General features: G+C 43.3%; 1 protein-coding gene across 2 annotated transcripts in view; it reads left to right on the top strand.

Annotated features, from left to right (window-relative positions):
* sv2 (synaptic vesicle glycoprotein 2) overlaps positions 1-24028 on the top strand; it is a 104061-nt gene that overhangs the window by 46240 nt on the left and 33793 nt on the right. For both annotated transcript variants that reach the window (XM_072282311.1, XM_072282310.1), the window contains exons 5-6: positions 6845-6966; positions 15365-15528. In XM_072282311.1, the coding sequence (XP_072138412.1) occupies positions 6845-6966; positions 15365-15528 (286 nt within the window). The remainder of the gene's footprint in view (positions 1-6844; positions 6967-15364; positions 15529-24028) is intronic.

Here is a 24028-nt window from a genome sequence, read left to right as displayed (position 1 = left end):
AGGGTGGTTGAGAGTGTAGAATGAGCTGCCAGAGCAAGTGGGGCATGTGAGCTCGATTTCAACATTTAAGAGAAGTTTGGATAGGTACATAGATAGTAGGGGTATGGAGGGCTACGGTCCCAGTGCAGATCGATGGGTGTCGGCAGTTTAAATGGTTCATTACAGACAAGATGGGCCAAAGGACCTGTTTCTGTACTGTACTTTTCTATACCTCTATGATGTTGTTCATTTTAACCCTGGGGATAAAGGATACTGACAGTCTACCTGATGTATGCTTCTGGTAATCTTTTATGTACTTCTGACAGGTCTCCCCTCAGCCTCCACCTCTCCAGAGAAAACAACCCAAGTATGTCCAACATCTCCTTGTGTCACGTGTCCCTCCTTGATATAATCTAAGTACTCTGAGGGATGAATTGTTTATAACCTGAGGCAACTCCCTTTTATAGTTCCTGAAGGTTTGAGTCTTTATAATCTGTTTCTTTTTTAACCAATAAACTTGGGGTGGGAATTCAAAATGGGAGTCAAATCTAGTAATTGGAGTTATGCAGGTTTGGTTATGAAATGCATTATCAGATCGTTCAACTCCCTTTTAATTCCCCCTGGGAAAGTATAAATGGGGTTTCTTGAGGAAAGTCATTTCACAGATTAAGCAACGTACAACTTGTTAACAGAATGAGAATAGCAGGTTTTGTTGAAGAATAGTGGTTCACTGTTTCCTATATTATTATCTTGCCACGTGTATCACCTCTTGCCAGGTCTTTCATTGTATGATGCTCTTTCCCCGGTCTCCCTTACCTTTATGCACACTCTCCTCACCAGATATTTGATGCCTGGAGATTCCTGGTATAAAGATTTGGATCAAGCCTACAGTGCGTCTACTTAGTACATTTCAAATTTGTCTCTGTGAAATGTCTTGTGTACCAGTGATGATCGAGAGGGCGAACCTCATGAGTAATAGTTAACTTTTAATTTAAAACAAAGTTGTGATTTTAAGAAGATTTGAATAATTTAGATCACTCATAATGGATAGTCCACAGCCCTGAATACTTTATGGAAAATGGTAATCATTAAATCAGCAGGCTTTATCGGCTTTGATGCAAGACTTAATTTAAAGTGGCAAGCAAACTGCTGAAGAAGTCGGAGGGTCAGGCAGCATCTGTGGAGGTAAAACGTTGTTCAGTGTTTTGGACTGAGACTGCTTCAGGACAGATTCAATGTTGACCATCACTCCACCTCCACAGATGCTGCCTGACCTGCTGAGTTCCTCCAGTGGTTTTTGTGCTCCAGGTTCCAGTACCCACAATCTCTTGTGCCTCCGCTGAGTTTAACACATTGGTGCACAATATATGGGTCATGGACACATTGATCTGACCCACCCACTGCCCTGTTCTCTATTCCTGTCCCTGCACATTCGTGCAGTGGCAGCTTGGTACCCGAGGTCAGTTCACGATCAGCATAGCACTGCAGAGCCTGGGGCCTTCCCATTATTATGGAACCCTTCCTAGATGTTCACTGACAGTTGTTAAGCTGCTGCTCTGGGCAGGCGAGCCTCAAAAACTGCCAAAAACCGAAACATCTAAATTACATTCACAAACATTGAAAAATATACAAAACCTATTAAAGTTAGAAGCACTAGAAAACACTGGAAATTAAATATGACATGATAGAGGTATACAAGATATTAAGAGGAATAGATAGAGTGGACAACCAGCGCCTCTTCTCCAGGGCACCACTGCTCAGTACAAGAGGACATGGCTTTAAGGTAAGGGGTGGGAAGTTCAAGGGGGATATTAGAGGAAGGTTTTTAACTCAGAGAATGGTTGGTGCATGGAATGCACTGCCTGAGTCAGTGGTGGAGGCAGATACACTAGTGAAGTTTAAGAGACTACTAGACAGGTATATGGAGGAATTTAAGGTGGGGGGTTATATGGGAGGCAGGGTTTAAGGGTTGGCACAACATTGTGGGCCGAAGGGCCTGTACTCTGCTGTACTATTCTATGTTCTAAATATATGTAAGTTACCAATGAAATGCATTTAAATCAACCCAACTAATTAAATATGAATCAGGGCCACAAATGTTGGATGAGCTTGGCAGATCAGGCAACATTGATGGAAGGAAGTGAACAGTGGACATTCTGGGCTGAAACCCTTCACGTCGACCTGAAATGTCATCTGTCCATTTCTCTCCATAAATGCCTGACCTGTTCATAGTTCAAAAGTTCAAAGTAAAATTTATTATCAGAGTACATACATGTTAGCACATACAACCCTGAGATTCTTTTTCTGCGGGCATACTTAGCAAATCTATAGAACGGTAAACATCAGGAACTGTTTAAACAAACTGCAAATGCAGATATAAATAAATAGCAAGGAATAACGAGCATGAAATAACAATATACCAGAGTGTAAACGAGTGTAGCTATCCCCTTTTGTTCAAGAGACCTGAGTTCTTCCAGCATTTTGGGGGTGTTGATCCAGTTTTCCAGTCTCTCTTGTATCTGCCCGAAACTTGTCACCCTTCCTCTGAGCTGCTGTGGGGTTGCAGTGGCCCACCATGGTCGCACAATCAACTACCTGTCCATGTTGATCCCATTGCCAGCTCTTTATGGGTAGCCTGCTATGATGAAGAGCTGGTAATGAGATTAATATGGAAAGGCATTCGTATGCTAGTACAGATAGTGCTTAGATGTTGTGAGGGTACCTTCCATTCCTTTGAAATGAGTAGAGTCTTGGATGCTTTAGCACTTCCAAACTGGCATAGCTTCAGCAGCCAGACCTTAAACGTATCTCTTGGCAGTGTGGAGGATCAGAGGGATCTTGGGGTCCGAGTCCATAGGACACTCAAAGCTGCTGCGCAGGTAGACTCTGTGGTTAAGAAGGCATACGGTGCATTGGCCTTCATCAATCATGGAATTGAGTTTAAGAGCCCAGAGGTAAAGTTGCAGCTATGTATGACCCTGGCCAGACCCCACTTGGAGTACTGTGCTCAATTCTGGTTGCCTCGCTACAGGAAGGATGTGGAAACTACAGAAAGGATGCAGAGGGGATTTACAAGGATGTTGCCTGGATTGGAGAGCATGCCTTATGAGAATAGGTTGCGTGAACATGGCCTTTTATCCTTGGAGCGATAGAGGATGAGAGGTGACCTGATAGAGGTGTATAAGATGATGCGAGGCATTGATCGTGTGGATACTCAGAGGCTTTTTCCCAGGGCTGACATGGCTAGTACGAGAGGGCACAGTTTTAAGGTGCTTGGAAGTAGGTACAGAGGAGATGTCAGGGTTAAATTTTTTACACAGAGAGTGGTGAGTGCATGGAATGGGCTGCTGGCGACAGTGGTGGAGGTGGATACGATAGGGTCTTTTAAGAGACTGCTGGATAAGTACATGGAGCTTAGAAAAATAGAGGGCTGAAGGGGAACTCTAGGTAATTTCTAAGGTAAGTACATGTTTGGCACAGCATCGTGGGCCAAAGGGCCTGTACTGTGCTGTAGGTTTTCTATGTTCTATGTTTCTATCTGCTGGAGATGGGTAAATGTGGTAGCCTTTGTTGGAGCATGGAATAGAAGTAGCAAGGAAATTCAGGACTTCAATACTTGTGTTGGCCCACAGAATGCAATCAGTCTGAGAGAATCTGCTCAGAGATGTCATGCATCACTGATTTCACAATGTGCACTTGGGGTAGGGTATCTTCTGTCATGTTAATTCAGTCATGCATATGTGCAATGAAAATCTCACTTACAACAGAATTGCAGGTGCCTAACAGCAGAGACTGTGTACAAGAAGGGCCACAGTCCCCTCCACTCCCTGAGGAGACTGAGGGCCTTTGGAGTATGCAGGCCTCTCCATTACATGTTCTACCAGTCTGTGGTTGCCAGTACAATCTTCAATGTAGCGGTGTACTGGGGAAATGGCATCAACACAGGTGATGCTAACAAGGTCAGTAAACTAATTAGAAAGGTTGTCTCTGTTATTGGAGTCAAACTGGACACACCGGAGGCTGTGGTAGAACAAAGGACCTTATGGAAAATCCTGGCAATTCTGGACAATGTTTCTCACCCTCTGCATGCCACCTTGGCTGAACAGAGAAGCACTTCTAGTAACAGACAAGTAACTGTGCTGCTCCAAAGACTGCTATGAGGTCATTCTTACCCTCAGCTATTAGGCTCTATAATGAGTCAACCTATAGGCAGGGAAGTGATGACCCCCTCCTGTTAGACTGTTTGAGATAACTTATTTTTTATTCTTTCTTACTTCTCTTCTAATATTTGTATATCTGTGCACTTGTAATGCTACTGTGACACTGTAATTACCTTTGGGATCAATAAAGAATCTATCTATTTACCTATAAGCAGTAATCACAAAAAAGACCTAAATTACACCCAACTTTTGCAAGATAAAAACACAATTAGAACAAAAATGTGATCAAAGTGGTGATAGTGTTGCTAAAACAGTAATAATTAAGATTGTTCTGGTTGGTTCAAGAATCGAATTAATGAGGGGAAGTAGCTGTTCTTGAATCAGATGGTGGGGATCTTTAGATGTTGCTGCTTGAGGCACCAACTTGTGTAGATGCCATATGCCACAACTTTTCTGACTATAAGGCCTAAGACCGTAAGACATAGGAGCCGAATTAAGTGATTTGGCTCATCACGTCTGCTCCACCATTTCATCATGGCTGATCCATTTCCCTCTCAACCCCATTCTCCCACCTTCTCCCTGTAACCTTTCACGCCCTGACTAATCACGAATCTATCAACCTCCACCTTAAATGCACCCAAATGACCTGGCCTCCATAACCACCTGTGGCAACAAATTCCACAGATTTGTCACCTTATGGCTAAAGAAATTCCTCATCTCCATTCTAAATGGACATCCCTCTATTCTGAGGCTGTGTCCTCTTGTCCTAGACTCCCCCCGCGATAGAAAACATCCTCTCCACATCCACTCAATCCTTTCAACATTTGATAGGTTTCAATGAGATTCCCCCCCCACATTCTTCTAAATTCTAGCGAGTAAAGGCCCAGAGCCATCAATTGCTCCTCATTACGATAAACCTTTCGTTTCCAGAATCATTTCCGTGAACTTCCTCTGCACCCTCTCCAATGTCAGCAAATTCTTTCTTAAATAAGGGGACCAAAAATGTTCTCAATACTCTGTGAGGCCTCACCAATGCCTTAAAAAGCTTCAACATTACATCCTTGCTTTTATATTCTAGTCCTCTAGAAATGAATGCTAACATTGCGTTTGCCTTCCTCTTCACTGACTCAAACTGCAAATTAACCTTTAGGGAATCCTGCATGAAGACTCCCAAATAGCTGTTGCCTATATAGTTATAGAAGTCTACAGGCCCTCTGGCCCACTGAGTCTACACGATTTGCATTAATCCTACATCATTACAGGCCATAAACTCGCCACTGTGCCAAGTTTAGATGGAATTTAAACTTGATGGTGAAAGACCATATGTTTAGTCTACCAAAGCAGATGTTCAGAATCTTTTGGCTTACTAGTTATAGAGTTAAACATCTTGGGAGAAGATCATCCCATTTTATTCTCTCCACATTTTCATCAACCCCTCCAGATTCTACCACTTACCCACACAGAAGGTGCAATTTACACTGGCCAGCTAACCTACCAGCCTACTGCAGGTCTTTGGAATTTTGGAAGGAACTACAGAACTGGGGGGGGGGGGGGAAATCCCATACAGTCACAAGGTCAATGTGCCAACTCCATGCAGAGAGTAGCAGTGGTCAGGATTCAGGCAAGGTCACTGTCACTGGGAGTGGGTGCATAGTCAACATTTTTCCCAACCTCAAGATATCCCAGTGCATGTTACAGCCCGTACTGAAGCAGTCACCACTCTTGCAACACGGCAGGCATCCCGTGCTCAAGATCACTGGAGCAACAATGAGGAAGTGATGAGAAAAATGTGGTATTAGTAGGGGGATAAATATCAGACAGGAGACCAGCAGGAATTTCCCTGTCTTGCTCCAAAATGATGCCTGGTAGTTTTATATCCATAAAGGAACAGGTGACTGTACACAGTGTTTAGAGTGCAAAATCTCTGACTTGGATCAAAAGCATTCTGGCTGTTTCATATGTACTCATTCTATAGACCCTCCCCTGCATTACAAATGCCCAACTTTTGGACACCCATACATACAAGCAAGGTCCCAGATGTTAATAAATTCAAACATGAGCCAGTCTTGAAACAAAACCTATTTCTGTGTAACCTTCCTAGTAATCAGACGCCTGCCAGTTTCACCACGAGAGGCCACTTAAGAGAGTTGCTGTGGAAACTGTCAAACCAACTCTTCTATTGATACTTGTGCAGTGATACTCTATTAAGCAATGTAACACCCACCGATACATCAACCCAATTGAAACCAGCCATTAAGCCTCATTCCGTACTGTTGTAACAGGGCAGGGGAAGATGTATATAAATGTTCATGTTAATTGGCTCTCATCATTCGTTACAACACTGTGAAGGTGTGGCAAGTGACAAGTGGCCACTTAAATTAGGTATTTCCGGTACCTAGTAAAGTGGTCACTGAGTGTACATTTGTGGTCTTCTGCTGCGGCAGCCCATCTACTTCAAGATTTGATGTGCTGTCTGTTCAGAGATGCTCTTCTGAACACCACTGTTGTAATGTGTAGTTATACGAGTTACTGTCACCTTGTCAGTTTGAACCAGTCTGGCCAAGCTATGTGTAATTGGTGACTTGCGGGCTAAATCGACTTATACACGTACGTCTGTAAAAGCGGAGCCTGTTTGTATCTGAGTCGGCCTGTATCCTTGCACGTGGATGGACATTGCAATAATCTAATTCTGTTTGCATCCGTAGGGTTGGTGGTTCCATACCAGTGATATTCTCCTATTTTTCGGAATTCCAACCCCAGCACAGGAGAGGCTGCATGGTCAGTGCGTTGGCCACCTTCTGGATGGCTGGGAACATCTTGGCAGCAGGTGGGTGGAATTGCACGTGTCACATTTTTAAGTTTTATAAAAACTGAGGGCCATAGATATGGTGGATGCTCACAGTCTTTTTTCCAGCATAGGGAAGTCTAGGACTGGTGGACATAGATTTAAGATGAGAAGGGAAGCATTTGAGAGAGACCGGTGGAGAAGCTTTTGCAGACAGAGGGTGGTGGGTTCAGGGAACAAGTTTATGGAAATGGTTGAGGCGGTACAACATGTTAAAAACATCTGATTGGGAAAGGTTTCGAGGGATATGGGCCAACTGCAGGCAACTGGGACTGTATCGGAAAGGCACCTTGGTCAGTGTGGAAGAGTTGGCAAAGGGCCCATTTCTGTACTGCATAACGCTATGGATATAGTGAACTGAGGCTAGCACGTGGGAACTTCCTGGATTTAGTATCACGTGTCAAGACTGAGTTCCCTTGTTTTGTAGAAGCTGCTCTGTACTTTGACTCACCACTGAGAGAATCAGAATCATGTTTTGGTTATTATCACTGACATACACTCAGTGGCCACTTTATTAGGTACCTCTTGTACATCTTCCCTTTAATGCTAATATCTAATCAACCAATCACCTAGCTGCAATTCAGGGCATGAAAGTATGCAGACATGGTCAAGAGGTTCAGTTGTTTGGACCAAATATCAGAATGGGGAAGAAATGTGATCTAAGTGACATTGACCATGGAATGATTAATGGTGCCAGACAGGGTAGCTTGAGTATCTCAGAAACTGTTGATCTCCTGGGATTTTCATACACAACAGTCTCTAGGGTTAACAGAGAATGGTGTGAAAAACAAAAAAAAAATGATATCCAGTAAGTGGCAGCTCTGTGGATAAAAATGCCACAGAGATCAGCGCAGAATGGCTAGACTGGTTCAAGCTGACAGGAAGGTGACAGTAACTCAAGTAACCACACGTTACAACAACAGTGTTCAGAATGCACAACGTGTTGAATCTTGAAGTGGATGGGCAACGTACACTCAGTGACCACTTGATTAGGTGCAGGAAATACCTAATATTTAAGTGGCCACTGAGTATATGTTGTGATGTTTGTTGTTTTTTGGCAGTAGGATAGTGCAATACATAATTTTTTTTTTAAAAAAAAAGAAGAAAGCAAAAGAGAAATAGCAAGGTCTTCAGGCCTCCTTCCTGATGAAACGAAGTCACATCTTGGATGGTGAGGGTCCTTGGCAATGGATGCCGTCTTCTTGAGGCACTGCCTTTTGAAGATGTCTGTGATGGCGGAGACGGCTGAGCCCGTAATGGAGCTGGCTGGATCTACAACCCTTTTTTGATCCTGTGCATTGGAGCCCTCATACCAGGCAGAATGCTGTCCACTGTACATCTGCAGAAATTTGCAAGTATCTTTGGTATTGTACCAAATCTCCTCAAACTCCAAATGAAATCTAGCTGCTTGGCGAACCATCCATGTGAAGCTTTGTTTCATATGCCATACCAAATCTTATCAATAACTGAGAACCATAAATTATATTATAACAAGCCATGTTGACCGCTTAAAAAGTTACTTATTTGCAAACCACTGTACAGTAGTTTAGATAATGAAGTATCCCATCAATGTTTAGTCAATGCAGTAGACAAAAGTTTTTCTCCATTTAGATTTGAATATTATTTTCTTTTGGATTAACACAATCTAGTGATTAATGTTTTGAAAGGACACCGTTCCCCAAGTATACATTATAATTATTGAATGTTATTTAAAACTTAAGCTATTAAGTTAATTACAGGTCATTCACTTAGAAAGGATTGCTGCTATATAATTCTTTAATAATAACCAGGATCAAAAAATCTAGTGATTTATAAATGTTGAACATACTTTAGTTTACAAGCATCCAGTTCCTCACTAGAAAAAAAAATCAATTCTTCCTTTCAATAGTGTAGTAATAAAGATATTACTGTTTTTTCCTCAAAGTAGTTAAATCAAAATATCCTCCTGCCTTTCTTATAATTGTTTCTATCAATCTGTCATTGTGGAGCAAATCTCTAACAAAACGAAGAGGCTGTTGCAGCTCCTTCACTTGTTGAAGAATGCAGAACAGAGACGGGAGCCAGTCAAGAACACTGCCTGGAATTTTACTTTTGAGTTGAAATCCAGCTATGCTCATGTGCATGCTTCATTATTAAAATGGTTTTGCTTTCCTTCTACTCAATAAACAGTTATTAAAAAGCTCATTTAATTTTGTTCTAAAATATTCTGCGGTGATGCTCATGCAGTTGGCAGTAAATATGGCATGGAGGATCGGGCATGGGTTGTATATTAGAAGGTGGTCTTGGTATTCTATTTCTTTGCAAATTTCCCGTGGAAAGCAAGATTGGACCCAATAGGTCTAGAATGGAAATTGATCAGGCAGCATCTAGAAAGAGAAGCAGTTAACATCTGTTGGATCCTGCTAGTTTTGCAGTCCAGAGGTTCATCTTAAGTCAAGAATGAGGTATAAGACTTGTTGCTTATGGCTGTTTTATTAAGTGTTACAAGATCAATCAAAGAAAGACAAAGGAAAAAGTAGTTACTGGTTGTTTCGTACTCAGACTAGGTATAAATAAAATTCTGTAGTTAACAATTAACCTATAAAATAGCCAGATTCAAATGGCGTGATCCCTGCTTCAGAAAACTAAGAAGCTTCTAGAGAAATATTGAACAGCTATACTGTAATTACTGGAAAATTCACTGAACAATTACATGTACACCCAGGGGCCACTTTAATAGATACTTCCTGTACCTAATATAGTGCCGCTGATTGTATGCTTGTGGTCTTCTGCTGCTGTAGCCCATCCAATTCAAGGTTTGTTGTGTTGTGCATTTAGAGATGCTCTTCTCTACACCACTGTTGTAATGTGTGGTTATTTGAGTTACTATTACCTTCCTGTCAGCTTGAACCAGTCTGGCCATTCTCCTCTGACCTCTCTCATTAACAAAAACAACAGGAATTCTGCAGATGCTGGAAATTCAAGCAACACATATCAAAGTTGCTGGTGAACACAGCAGGCCAGGCAGCATCTGTAGTAAGAGGTGCAGTCGACGCTTCAGGCCGAGACCTGCACCTCTTCCTACAGATCTCTCATTAACAAAGTGTTTTTGCCCACATAATTACCACTCATTAGATTTTTTTTTGACTTTTTGCACCATTTTTGTAAACTCTGGAGCAGGGTTTTCCAACCTGGGGTCCACAAACCTCTGGGTTAATGGTCAGGGTCTATGGCATTTTAAAAAAAAGGTTGGGAACCCCTGCTCTGCAGACTATTGTGCGTGAAAATCACAGGAGATCAGCGGTTTCTGAGATACTCAAACCACCCTGTCTGGCACTATTAATCATTCCATAGTCAATGTCACTTAGATCACATTTCTTCCCCATTAAAACATAGAAACATAGAAAACCTATAGCACAATACAGGCCCTTCGGTCCACAATGCTGTGCCAAACATGTCCTTACTTTAGAAATTACCTAGGGTTATCCATAGCCCTCTACTTTTCTAAGCTCCATGTACCTATCCAGGAGTCTATTAAAAGACACTATTGTATGTCGCCGGCAGCCCATTCCATGCACTCACCACTCTCTGCGTTTTTAAAAAAAAACGAAAAGAAAACTTACCCCTGACATCTCCTCTGTACCTCCTTCCAAGCACCTTAAAACTGTGCCCTCTCATGCTAGTCATTTCAGTCCTGGGAAAAAGCCTCTGACTGTCCACACAATCAATACCTCTCATCATCTTGTATACCTCTATCAGGTCACCTCTCATTCTCCGCCGCTCCAAGGAGAAAAGGCCGAGTTCACTCAACCTATTCTCTTAAGGCATGCTCCCCAATCCAGGCAACATCCTTGTAAATCTCCTTTGCACCTTTCCTATAGTTTCCACATCCTTCCTATAGTGAGGTGACCAGAACTAAGCACAGTACTCCAAGTGGGGTCTGACCAGGGTCCTATGTAACTGCAACATTACCTCTCGGCTCTTAAGCTCAATCTCATGGTTGGTAAAGGTCAAAGCACAGTATGCCTCCTTAGCCACAGAGCCAACCTGCGCAGCAGCTTTGGGTGTCCTATGGGCTTGGACCCCAAGATCCCTCTGATCCTCCACACTGCCAAGAGCCTTACCATTAATATGCTATATTCTGCCATCATATTTGACCTACCAAAATGAACTACCTCACACTTTTCTGGGTTGAACTCCATCTGCCACTTCCCAGCCCAGTTTTGCATCCTATCAATATCCCGCTGACAGCCCTCCACACTACCCACAACACCCTTAAACTTTGTGTCATCAGCAAATCAAATTTACTAACCCATCCCTCCACTTCTTCATCCAGGTCATTTATAAAAATCATGAAGAGTAGTGGACCCAGAATAGATCCCTGAGGCACACCACTGGTCACCGACCTCCATGCAGAATATGACCCATCTACAACCATTCTGTGCCCTCTGTGGGCAAGCCAATTCTGGATCTACAAAGCAAGGTCCCCTTGGATCCCATTACCTCCTTACTTTCTCAATAAGCCTTGCATGGGGTACCTTATCAAATGCCTTGCTGAAATCCACATACACTACATCTACGGCTCTACCTTCATCAATGTGTTTAGTCACATCCTCAAAAAATTCATTCAGGCTCGTAAGGCACAACCTGCCTTTGACAAAGCCATGCTGACTATTCCTAATCATATTATACCTTTCCCATCCGATGTTTGGTCTGAATAACAACTGAGCCTCTTGGTCATGTCTGCATTGAGTTGCTGCGATGTGATTGGCTTATTAGATATTTGTATTAATGAGAAGGTGTACCTAATAAAGTGCCACTGAGTGTTTAGAGGTGATTGTATAAAAATACAAGCAAATACAGGAAAGTTAAGTTGCAAGAAAAATAACAATTCTGCACCCTAATCCAAAGCATTTCGGGTTGAAGACCCTTCATTCTGATGGAGGTTCCTGGACATGAACCATTAACTCAGTTTTCGTTTCCATGGATCCAGCTTGAACAGCTTCTGCTTCTGCTATGCTCTGCTTCTATTAATCTGCTGAGGTGTGATCATTAAGGTGCAAAGTTATTTCCATTTCCCTGCATAAGAAACCCAACAGTCAAGCATGGAAGGGGCTATCTACTGTTTTGGAAACTTAGGACATCTCAATGGTCTCATAAGAAGCAGGAGAGAGTGCGGAGGATAGTTAGCAGGATGTTCCCTGGTTTGGTTGAGTTTATTTATGGGGAAAGCTTGGATAGACTGGACTTGTTTTCCCTAAAATGGAGTTACTTTATGGGGAAAGCTTGGATGGACTGGATTTGTTTTCCCTGAAATGAAAGAAGCCAAGGGGTGACATGACTGAGGTGTATAAAATTTTTGGGGTAGATGGTTAAACTCTTCCCCAGAATGAGGATATCGAAAACAACCAGGCATAGTTTTAAGGTGAAAGGATGGAATTTTATAGGGGATCTGAGGGGTAAGTTATTTTAAATTTTTTTTTAAACACAGTGATTGATATTTGGCTCACTGCTAGAGGAGGTGGTATAATCAACTACAATTACTGTAATTAAGAGCTATTCAGACAGACACTTGAAAGCAAGGCATAAGCACAAGAGATTCTGCAGATGTTGGAAATCCAGAGTAATACATATAACAAGCTGGCGGAACTCAACAGGTCAGGCAGCATCTATGGAAAGGAATAAACAGTCAGCATTTCAGCCCAAAAGATTGACTGTTCATTCCTTTCCGTAGATGCTGCCTGACCTGCTGAGTTCCTCCAGCATTTTGTATGTGTAAAAGCAAGGCATAGAAGGATATGGTTCTAATGTGGGCAACTGGGTAGATGGACGAAAAGATTGGCATGAACAAGTGTGCAGGACAACTGAGAAAGACTTAGCCCCTTGTGCCTGCTCCACCATTCATTCGTTTGCTTCAGAATTACTTCCTGAGAGCCATAGCTATATTACATGGTAAACCAATATTGTAAAATCAGTCTATTTCTGTTTTGAATATACTCAACAATTGAGCCTCCACTGCCCTCTTGGGTAGAGAATTCCCAACCTCATCATCCTCTGGGTGAAGATATTTTTCTCATCCCTGGCCAAGATGCCCGATCATTCAGTTCAATGCTATGCCTCTGATTCTGTTCAACCTGCCCAGGGATGCATTGGCTCCACATCTACTCTACGCATCCTGAAGAATTTGTATCTTTCGATGAGGTCATCTCTCATTCTTCTAAACTCCACAGTGCGGGTCTAGTCTGCATAATCTCTCAAAGAGTAAAGTCAGCTTCCTGGGATTGGATCTGGTGAGTCATTCTCTCCATCCTTAATTGGCTGTGAACCCTTGTAGGTTTGTTTCAGCAGAAGATGAGCAAGGGCAAATTTGGGAGAAGACAGGAAAATTATAAGCGAAAAGCAAGGAAATAGCAGTGAATATCACTATAGTTTGTGTTTGTCCTTTTACAAGAAGGTGCGAACATCTTGACAGAAACTTTGCAGAACCAGAGATACAGCTAGAATGCAAAACGGAAGAAAATTAATATGTTTCAGGAAAAAAAACTTTGAATTGTCTGAATATTAATAAATCCCAATAACCCAGTGTTGCTCATCTCAGTGCTTTGTAAAAGGTGGACATAAATAGAGTGAATGCTCTGGTTAGGATCTTTCAGAATTCTACAGATTTCGCAAAAGTTCCCAGGATAAAACTGGGAACTATCAACCTGAAGAAGGACTGTTTTTCATTTCTATAGATGCTGTCTGATCTGCTGAGGTCCTCCAGCATTTTGTGTGTGTGTGTTACTTCGAATTTCCGGCATCTGCAGAATTTCTTGTGTTTATGAACTATCAACCTGTTAGCCTGTGGAATCCGTAAAGGACACTTGGGGAAAAAAATAATTTCTTTCAGCAGATACGGAATTATGACGGAGACATCATATTTGACTTGTTTATTAGAATTCTTTGAAGATGTAGCAAAGTGAATAGATGAGGAGAGATCAGAGCATGTGATGTATTTGGATTTTCAGGTTTTTGATAAATGCCCAGACAGGAAGTCCCTGAACAAGGTTAGACAACCTGGTTTAGGGAATAATATACTAACATACTGTAGGTGAGAGGTGGTTAACATAGAAAGCAAGGAGTTAGATAACAGGTCTTTCCTGAGTTATTAGACTGATTATTAGAGTAAAGTAAGGATTGATGCTTGAATCTCAGCTACTGACAAGATATATTGGCAATTTGACCACGTGGAGCAATTTCCAAATTTCCAACCATGATGATTCAAAACCGATGTCCAAGTTGAGTTATTGTCATATGTACAGGTGAAAGAAACACAAACCACAGAACAAGAAGGAACACAACAGAACCACAGACACATAGTATCACATTAGATGCATTCACAAGAAAACAAAACATAAATTATACACATTTATTCAAGAAAGAACACAATTAGAACAGAAAAAAAATATTTTAGTGCAAAGTGATCAAGGTGGGTGTAGAATTACATTTACTGAGGTAGTGATTAGGGTTGTGCCTGTTGGGTCAAGAGGAAAGTAGTTGAAGGGAAGTAGCTGTTCTTGAGCTTGGTGGTGTGGGACTTTAGACTTCTGTTCCTCCTGCCCGATGTTAGCTGTGAAGATTATACTGATGGTGGGAAGCAATTTGCCCTGATGTATTGCCCTGTGTCTACTACTCTCTGCAGCTTCTTGCATTCCCACACATTTGAATGGCTGTACCAGACCATAATGCAACCAGGCATGACATTTTCAACAGTATATCCATGAGATGTATGGGGCAAGCCAAACAACCTTAACCTCCCAGATTATGTGTAAGGAGACTTCAGGGCCACATGGATAAGCTGAGTGGGCAAGGCTACGGTAGATGCAAACATGAAGTCCTTGACTTTGGTGAACTTATCAGAAAAGCAGAGTGTTTTTTTTTCAATGGCAAGATGAGGTACTGTGCAGATGCCTTTAATATGCCACAGACCCCAACAAAGAGCAAATCCAGTTTAGTTGCTTGTCATAAACACGGGGTGCAATAAAATCCTTTGCTCACTTGATCTATTTTGCAGGGAGAAGGCTAGAATTCCAACAGTTGATTAGCAGGCAGAAACAGAGATGAAATGAATGGGTCAGTTACAGCTTCAAGGGCTGTGACCAGTCGGTGTCATGTGCCCCAGCTGAGAATGATTGGAGACTCAGATATGTCACGTGCCATCCACTCATTCAAGTCATTGATGTACTTTATGAAGAGTTGGGTACCAGTACTGATCTTTGTGGGAACCCACGTCTCACAGACAGAGGCAAAGTTGACCCACTTGTACAGTCTTTGTCAGCAATGTTTTTAGTACCTTGTATACTCAAACTGTTTTCCTTGCAGACAGACTGATCTAATGCCGTTTCTTTATCTGTCCCTCAAGGCCTCGCCTGGCTGGTCATTCCCAGGTCCTTTCTTTCTTTTCAGCTTGGCTCTCTGCATATTCAGAGTTGGAGGATCTTTGTGGTGCTGTGCTCAATCCCCAGTCTCTCCTCTGCACTGCTCTATGCTCTGGGGATGCCGGAGAGCCCCAAGTATCTAATGGAGGTAGGAATGCAATATGTTTAAACTCTCCTTCTTGTCAGATTTTTTTTTTAAATTTTAGAACCCACGTGCACATTAGAACAGCTCCATAGATGTCCTATCTAGTACCCTGTTGCCAAAGTTTTCGTCAATGTTATTTAGCATTAAAACTTTTAGGGAGAGAATCCAGTTTCTAAGCTGCAAAGTATTATTTGAGTTACAGATGCTGGCAGTCAGTGATGCTGTGGAGAGTCTCTGAAGTCTGTTGTCCAATTTATTTTGCCCTCTTGTGTGTAAAATAGAACAGCCCATCACATCCTATAGTTTCCATTGGTCTGGGTAAGTCTTTGAAAAAGGCTGTCTGTTGTTCCGTTTAGTAGGTCAGTTTATTATCTTTCTGGATGTGAGCAACACTAACAGGTCTGCATTTATTTCTTACTTTGAATGGCTTAAGCCTGGTGGTGAAGGAACTCTCAGGATGGTATTAATGAACTAACCAAGTGACAAGGAAGGAATAACCATTCCCATCCAAGTAAGGAGCTGATTATCCCTGTCTAATTTAAAGCACCACCATTAAACTGCCCCTAAACTTCTCCACCTCATTTATGCAGAAAGTTTGCTCTATATTTCCTGTAAAACTTCTATCCTTGCTGCCCACACTAGACACAATCTTCAACTAGTGTAGGAGGAGTGCAGGAGGTAGTTCGGGCTCACCATATACACTGAATCCTCAGGGATGAATCCATCTCCATTGGCCAGGAAACTGTGTGGCAGGACTCGCGAAACCTCCTCCAGAACACTGGGAGACCATGTTTGCCAACGCTGGACAATCTAGCCAAGTAGCTGGAGACTCTCCTGAATGTTTCTTGAAGGTATCAAGTCAAGTTTATTGTCATGTGCACAAGTACGGTAAGGTACGGGTACAATGAAAGACTTCAGGTGCATAGATTGTCATAAAGTCATCGGGCACTTGCAGCACAGAAACCTATTCCATGCTGAGCTCTTATTCTGCTTAGTCCCATTGACCCACACCTGGTCTAGCCCTCCATACCCTTCCCACCCATGTGCTTATCCAAGCTTCTCTTAACTCAACTTGAGACAACACAAATTATACATGAGAGTGAAGAAAAGGACTTTTGCTGGTGGAAGAGATGGTGTCTGGGGTAGACTGTAGGATTTGGGCAGAACAGCTACGAGAAAGCTTGCTGATGCTGAGAATCCAGAGCAACGCTCTCGAAGTGCCGGAGGAACTCAGCAGGTCAGGCAGCACCTATGGAAAAGTGTAAACAGTCGACGTTTCAGGCTGAGACCCTTCTGCAGGACTGAGAAGGAAGGGGGAAGTTGGCGGAGTAAAAGGGGGGGGGAAGGAAAAGAGGCTAGCTGGAAGGTGATAGGTGAGGTTCACGAGGATGATTCCAGGAATGACGGGGTTAACATATGAGGAGCGTTTGGCAGCTTCGGGCCTGTACTCACTGGAATTTAGAAGAATGCAGTGGGATCTCGTTGAAACTTACTGAATGTTGACCGGACTAGATAGGGTGGATGTTTCCTATGGCGGAGGTATCCAGAACTAGAGGGCACAGCCTCAAAATTGAGGGGTGACTTTTTTGAAAAGAGGTAAGGAGGATTTTTTTTTTTTTGCCAGAGAGTGGTGAATCTGTGGAATGCTCTGCCACAGACTGCGGTGGAGGCCAAGCCCGTGGGTGTATTTAAAGCTGAAGTTGATAGTCTCCTGATCGGTCAGAGCATCAAAGGATATGGCGAGAAGGCAGGTGTGTGGGGTTGGTTGGGATCTGGGATCAGCCATGATGGAACGGTGAAGCAGACTCGATGGGCTGAATGGCCTATGTCTTATGGTCTAAGCCAGGTGGGTGGAAAGGTCACAGGCTGGAGAAGAAAGAATCTGAGAATCGTAGAGTAGAGTAGAAAATAGGAGAAAGTGAAGGAAGGCGGAACCCAGGGAGAGGTAATAAGCAGGTGAGGAGAAATGAAAATTCAGAGTGGGGAGTAGAGGAGGGAGGGGAGAAATTTGTTACTGGAAGGAGCAATCGATAGCCATCAGGTTGGAGGGTGTCTGTTTGGACTGGGTAGAATGGTGACCGGCATTGGGGGTGGTTCTGGATGAATGTGGTGGAGGTTGTAGTTTTTCTCTGGGAGAGAGTGAGTGGCCAGCAACTGGATAATGATGGAGGAGGAGGTAAGAGGGAATAAGGGGTGGGGGTAGAGCAGGGGAACAGGGGAACCGAAGGAGGGACTTGGGCATCAGTTGGGGCAGAGTGCTGTGGAAACTGGCACATTGAGTGGGCGTGCGGGTGGTAATTCGGTACACAGAGCCTGGGTCCCAGTCGTGTCCCTGACATTGAGCCAAGCTCATGTCATAGTTGGTATGTGACGCCATCCCCAGGTTAGGAGAATTCACATATGGGCATCTCCATCTCAGAGCCGCGGTGGAAGTCATCCTCAACCCTGCGAGGCCACCTGAACAGTTCAAAGAGATTTTGGATTTGATGTATTGAATACAGCAATGGTGGCTGTCAGTGTTTCTGGGCTTTAACCTGAATGAGCTGTGCAGTTAGCTCAGCTCTGTGAGTGCCTTCCCTGTCTCGTCTCTATGCAAATACCACAGTAATTCATTTTCAAAGCTCCAGACTGATGCGTAAACCAGTCAGCAGATGGTGCTAAAAGCAGTCCAACCGCATCACCGGCCTCGACCACTCTGGAAGATCAGAGACATAGAGATCCTGCAGCCGCAGGAAATCGTGAGCAGCACACACACACACATCAGAGGAACTCAGCTGGTCAGACAGCATCTGCGGAGGGAAATAAACAGTCAATATTTCAAGATGAGACCTTTCATCAGGAATGAAAGGCATGCAGAGAGCACTTAGCTAGTTAGCACTGTGCCAGCTTGCAGCAGTGAAGCTTGGCATTCATCCCAGCTGGCCTACTGTGGTTTTTTCATTCCACAGCCTTGTGCCCTGCTCCATTCACTCTCTGTACCCTTTCATCTGTATCCAGTTCCCTTTCGGAAGTTACCGTCCAATCTGCTTTCACCGCCCCATTCCAGATGTCAACAGGTGACTGCAGAGAAACATCTCACCTTGCTCTCCATTCTTTTACCAATGCATTTAGCTTGGCACTTCTGGTTCCTGCCCCCTCCCCGCCATGTAAACAGTTTCCCTCCAGTGTATTCCATCACAAGTAACTTTAATGCTGCAGGGTTCCTTTTGTTGAATGCTCCGCATTACAAACTGAAGTAAGAGGGCTGGGTTGGTCTGGCTTTGGTGATTCTGTTGCTTTGTAGCTGAATCAAAATGCTTTAATTTCCACACAGCCAGGCCCCCCCCCCAAAAAACAGTAATTGAGGTGTATGACCGGTTCAAAAGACCCTTTGATTGACAGATGGGTATTCACCAGCACCGTTCTGCTCTGCATTTAAAGCCCACGTTAGATGAAGTTCAGGCAAGCTGCAAATGCAGTAGCCCCGCACCAGCAATAGGGGTTCAATGCCTGCCTCTGTCTGTAAAGAGGTTGTACCTTCTCCCCATGGCCGCATGTGGTTAGTAGAGCCACTGCCTCACAGCCTAAATGACTCTGGTTCACTCCTGACCGCTGGTGCTGTCTACGTGGAGTTTGCACGTTCTCACTGTAACCGCGTGGGTTTCCTCCAGGTGCTCCAGTCTCCTTCCACGTCTTAAAAGATGCACGTGTTGGTGGGTTAACTTGTCCCTGGAGTCTGGACGAATAGTAGAATGTGGGGGCAGTAGGAAGAATTGGTAAATGGTTTATTATTGTCACGTGCTGAGATACCAGGGAAAAGCTTCAATTGCCATCCAGACAGATCATTTCATACGTTAGTACATCACGGCGGTACAAAAAGGGGAAAACAATGCCAGAATGTAGAATATATGCTGCAGTTAGAGAAAGTGCAGTGCAGGCGGACAAATACAGTGCGAGGGCTGAAGAGCTCATCTTTATCAGACGAGAAGTCTGTTCAAGAGCTTTATTACGGCAGGATAGATGAACCCGGATACATCTTCTCAGGCTTTTGTGTCTCCTGCCTGATGAGAGGGTGGAGAAGAGAGAATGTCCGAGGTGGAAGAGGTCTTTGATTATGTTGGCTGCTTTCCTGAGGCAGTGGGGAAGTGTAGGCAGAGTCCACTGAAGGTGGGTGGATGCTGATTTTTGATGGACTGGGCTGCGTTCACAAATCTTGTGGCCTTGGGCAGGGCAATTGCCGTAACAAGCTGTGACGGGGTGCTTCCTATGGTGATAAAGATTGCGGAGATTCAAACAGGCCAAATTTCCTTCGCATTCTGAGGAAGTAGTGCTATTGTGGTGGCTCAGGCTTGTGACCGGTCAGCTCTTGCCAGTTGTCACTTGATTCAATTCCTGAATGCTTCAAAGCTCCTGAACAGTGTTTCAGTTCATTGAATGTGAAGATCACTGCCTGGCATTTGTGGTCCATTCCTAATTGTCCAACCACCTTCTGTGTGCAGAAATTCCCCTCCAAACCTCCTACCTCATTGATAATGTTATTGATTTTCATTGATATTTCAGTGGTTTCTTGATCCCTTTTACTGACATGGGATTGTTAGTAGCTACATGAATTTAAATTTTAGATTTTCTAGAACTTTGTGAGCTGCACTCTGATCATGCACTCAAGATGAGATTTATTGACCTGCTCCTGGACAAGTTCTGAATTTCTGTGAAGTGTATCCTGTAATTCATAGGAAAGCAATGAACGTTTTGCTACTTACATGTGTGAGCAAGCTTTTTCTTGTTTTAACAAGCATCAAGAGCAAGGATAGAAATAGTCTCATTTCAGTTGAAGGTGAAATTCATGTGTGCTTATCTCAAGTTCGACCCAGAATTGAGAAATCTATTAGTTGCCTTATGAGTTTTTTAAATTTATGAAAGAAAAAGAGAGATTAATTTCAAGAAAGGCAAGCTAGGCGTAACTATCTTTTTTTTCAAGAAAGGTTGACTAAAGATTAATTCTCTACTCAGAAGACCATTGACAATTACTTTTGGACTATTATATGTACAATTTACTGATTACGCTAACGTACCGTGAGCTGTAAGTATAATATTTTTTATGCAGGGGTTCCCTGAAGCCTGAAACGTATTTCAAGGGTTTCAGGCTTCAGGCCTGGGCAGAAAGTTTGAGACGGGCTGGTTTAGAGAAACAGTGCAGGAACAAGCCCTTCAGTGCCAACAAGCTCACGCCAGCCAGTTACACCCACATGACCAATTAACCTGCTAACCCATGTGTTTTTGGAATGTGGGAGGAAACCGGAGCACCTGGAGAGAACCCAAGCAGTCACAAGGAGAATGTATAAACTCCTTCGTGACAGTGGCGGAGTTGAACCCAGGTCGCTAGCACTGTGACAGTGTCACGCTAACTGCTAAGCTGCCTTGCTGTCCCTAATCTGCAGTTACAAAAGGCACTAAAAATGCAGGTACAGCAATAATTGGATGCACCATCTCTACGTTGGCCTTTGTGGCAGAAAGGTTTGAGGACATAAGATATCTTGCTGCAATTGCATGGAGTCACACTGTCAGAATCATTAAGTACAGAGTCCCCCTCCCCCTCCCCCTCCCAAGCAGGTCAGTCAGCGTCTGTGGAGAGAAACAAACAGTTGATGTTTCAGACCAAGACCCTTCATCAGGTCTCAGCCATAAACACTGACTGTTTATTCCTCACCATAGATGCTGCCTGACCTGCTGAGTTTCTCCAGCATTTTGTGTTGCTCTGATTTTCACCTTCTGTAGAATTTTTGTGTTTATCGATGTGTACAGGTCTAAGGAAGGATGTATTCAGAAAGGCAGATTGCAAAGGTTCAGATTGATTACTGGGATAGTTAGTTTGTTATAGAAGAAGAGATTTAACAGACAGTGCCTTAGCTCTCGAGTTAGAAGAATGAATGATAATTTTATTGAAAAGCATAACATCCGTTACAGGGGTTGACATTGGAGAGACAGAGTAGGTGTTTGCCAGGCCTGGACACCTGCAGCCAAGGTTCACGATCTGAAAATAACAGCATGGAGATGTGAAGAAATAACTTCATCCAGAGAGTGATGAATCTCTGAAATAACAAACTGCAGTCACTGTAGATTTTACCAGGAAGCTGCTCTGAAAGTTAAGAGATTCTGTTATTACATTATACATGGTCAGCAAAATCAAGTTTGCATAGCAACGGATTTTTTTTGATTTCCAAGTTAAATTCAACTGATGAGAATAAACATTATCTGGTAGTCTGCCTTTGCCATGAAATTGTCGCTTTTTGCACAGGGATAGATGAGTCATTCCTGACTCATGAATATCGAACAACCCAATAGTAAATTGCCAAATCCTCCTTTTGTTCCTTCAAAGTCAACCATTTGAACCCAATTGTTCCCATTAAGACCAGCGTTCGACGGGAACCTGTGAAAGCACGCCTTGTACCATCGGAATAAAGTGGCATTGCAGTGAGCAGAGAGGTGCTGCTGTATTCGAAACTGTTACTACATTAAAGGCATTACAATACATCATACAGTGCTATATGCCTGAGATGCTGCTCCTGCAAGTATGTTTTTCATACTCGTAGATGTGCATATCACAATAAACTCTTCGAGAGAAGTTGAAGGAGATTTGGAAGTGAAAACCTGCAGGTGTTGGAAACCTGAAATAAAAACAGAAACTGCTGGAGACCAATCAGAAACAAGAGAAAATCTGCAGATGCCGGAAATCCAAGCAACAAATTCAAAATACTGGAGATACACAGGAGTCAGTGGTCGGGCAGCATCTGTAGAGAGAAAAATGCCTGATTGATGATCTTCCATCATTCAAGGGCTTTGGTTTCAAGGAACACCCTGATTCTGATTCGTCTTAAGAGCAGGAGGGAACAGCAGAAATTCTGGTCAGTCCCTGAATCGGACACACAGGGAAATGGGGGGTACAAAGCGAGCAGAGTGAGAGAGAGGTGGGGGGGGGGTGGAACCAATCTCCTGGTGGGTTTGTGGGCTGGAGAAGGTTAAATAGCTGGGTTGCTGGGAGAGGGGAGTGGGCCATAAAAAGATTTGAACACTAAACAAACCAAAATATTAGGAGTGGGTCAACAAAGCTGATAGATATTTGGTTACAAGTGAGATAATTTTCCCTCTCTGAATATGGATGATACAAAACAAAACACTACACGTGGTGTGTTTGTGAGTCAGCAATGCGAGAGACGCTCAGTTAGTCAGGCTGCATCTGTGGAGCAAGAAACAGTGTTAACGCCTCTAGTCTTTGTTTCCTCTGCGGAAAGAGGCCCTAACTTCCTGATTTTTTCCCCCCACTTTTTACACAACATAAGTGATCCAAACCTAAGAACTGATGGCTTTTATTTGTTTCAGCTTTACTATAATCGTGATTTTTTTTTTGGTGCAATATTAGAGTCGGAGCAGCTCAGTACAGAAATGGGCCCTTCAACCTGTATTATATGTTGGCCTGGTTTTCTGCCTCGTCCCATCAAACTGCACCCAGACCAGCGTTCCCACCCTTTTTTTTAAGCCATGGACCAATACCATTTATACCCCTGATCCAGACCATAGCCCCCTCCCTTCCCATGTACATCTTGTTCCACACTCACACTCTGAGGGAAGGAGGTTTCCCTTCAGGTTCCCTTTCACACTAACCCAATGACCTTTATCACTAGTCTTACTCAAATGAGGGTTAAAAGTCTGCATACATTCACCCTATCTCTACCCCTCATAATCTTGTATCCCTCAAAATGATATCCCCTCATTTCCGTACACTCCAGGGATTAAAGTAAGGATATGGAGACAGATGGACTCATTAAGAAGCACAGGGTCTTGGGAGTGAATGCTCACATATACACCTGAAGGTACTGGGTCATACTCTTCTCCGGATAATATGCAGCTATCTGATTCTGAGATGGCTGATGAAGCCAAAGTGGGAGCCACATTCTGTCCCCAGATGGGACTGGCGATGTCTGATGAGTGGGTAGTTTGTGAGACGGTGCTGTCTCTTCCCCCTTGCACGAGGTCTCTGTGTGCTGCTAGTTCAGGAACAAGAAGTTCTCATACCATCCCATGTGTTCCTTCTCTTTGAGCAGTCATGGGCTAAGGATTCCCAGGAGTCAGTGGAGAGGTTGCACTTCTATCAATGCAGTTTTGAACACATCCTTGAGTCTTTAAATCTGTCGAGCGGGTAACCTCTTCCGCCCAGTGTCACAGAACTGGACAAAGTGCCTGCACCAGGTCAGATTGATGAGATTAAACAAGTGTTTGGTTGTTTACTGGCCAAGGAAGGGCTAAACTAGTTCAAAGTGTATGAAAGTTCTGGCATTGGAGAGGGTCCAGAGGGGGTTCATGAGAACATTGAGTTAATGAAAGGGTTAACATATGAGGAGCATTTGATGGTTTTGGGCCTGTACTTGCTGGAGTTTTGGAGAATGAAGGGCATCTCATTGAAACCTATCAGGTAGATGTGGACGTGGATGTGGAGAGGACGTTTCTTATAGTGGGAAAGTCTAGAACC

The sequence above is a fragment of the Mobula birostris genome, chromosome 18, assembly GCF_030028105.1.
Source record: "Mobula birostris isolate sMobBir1 chromosome 18, sMobBir1.hap1, whole genome shotgun sequence".
Taxonomy (NCBI): Eukaryota; Metazoa; Chordata; class Chondrichthyes; order Myliobatiformes; family Myliobatidae; genus Mobula; species Mobula birostris.
This window is presented reverse-complemented; position numbering and strand designations above follow the sequence as displayed.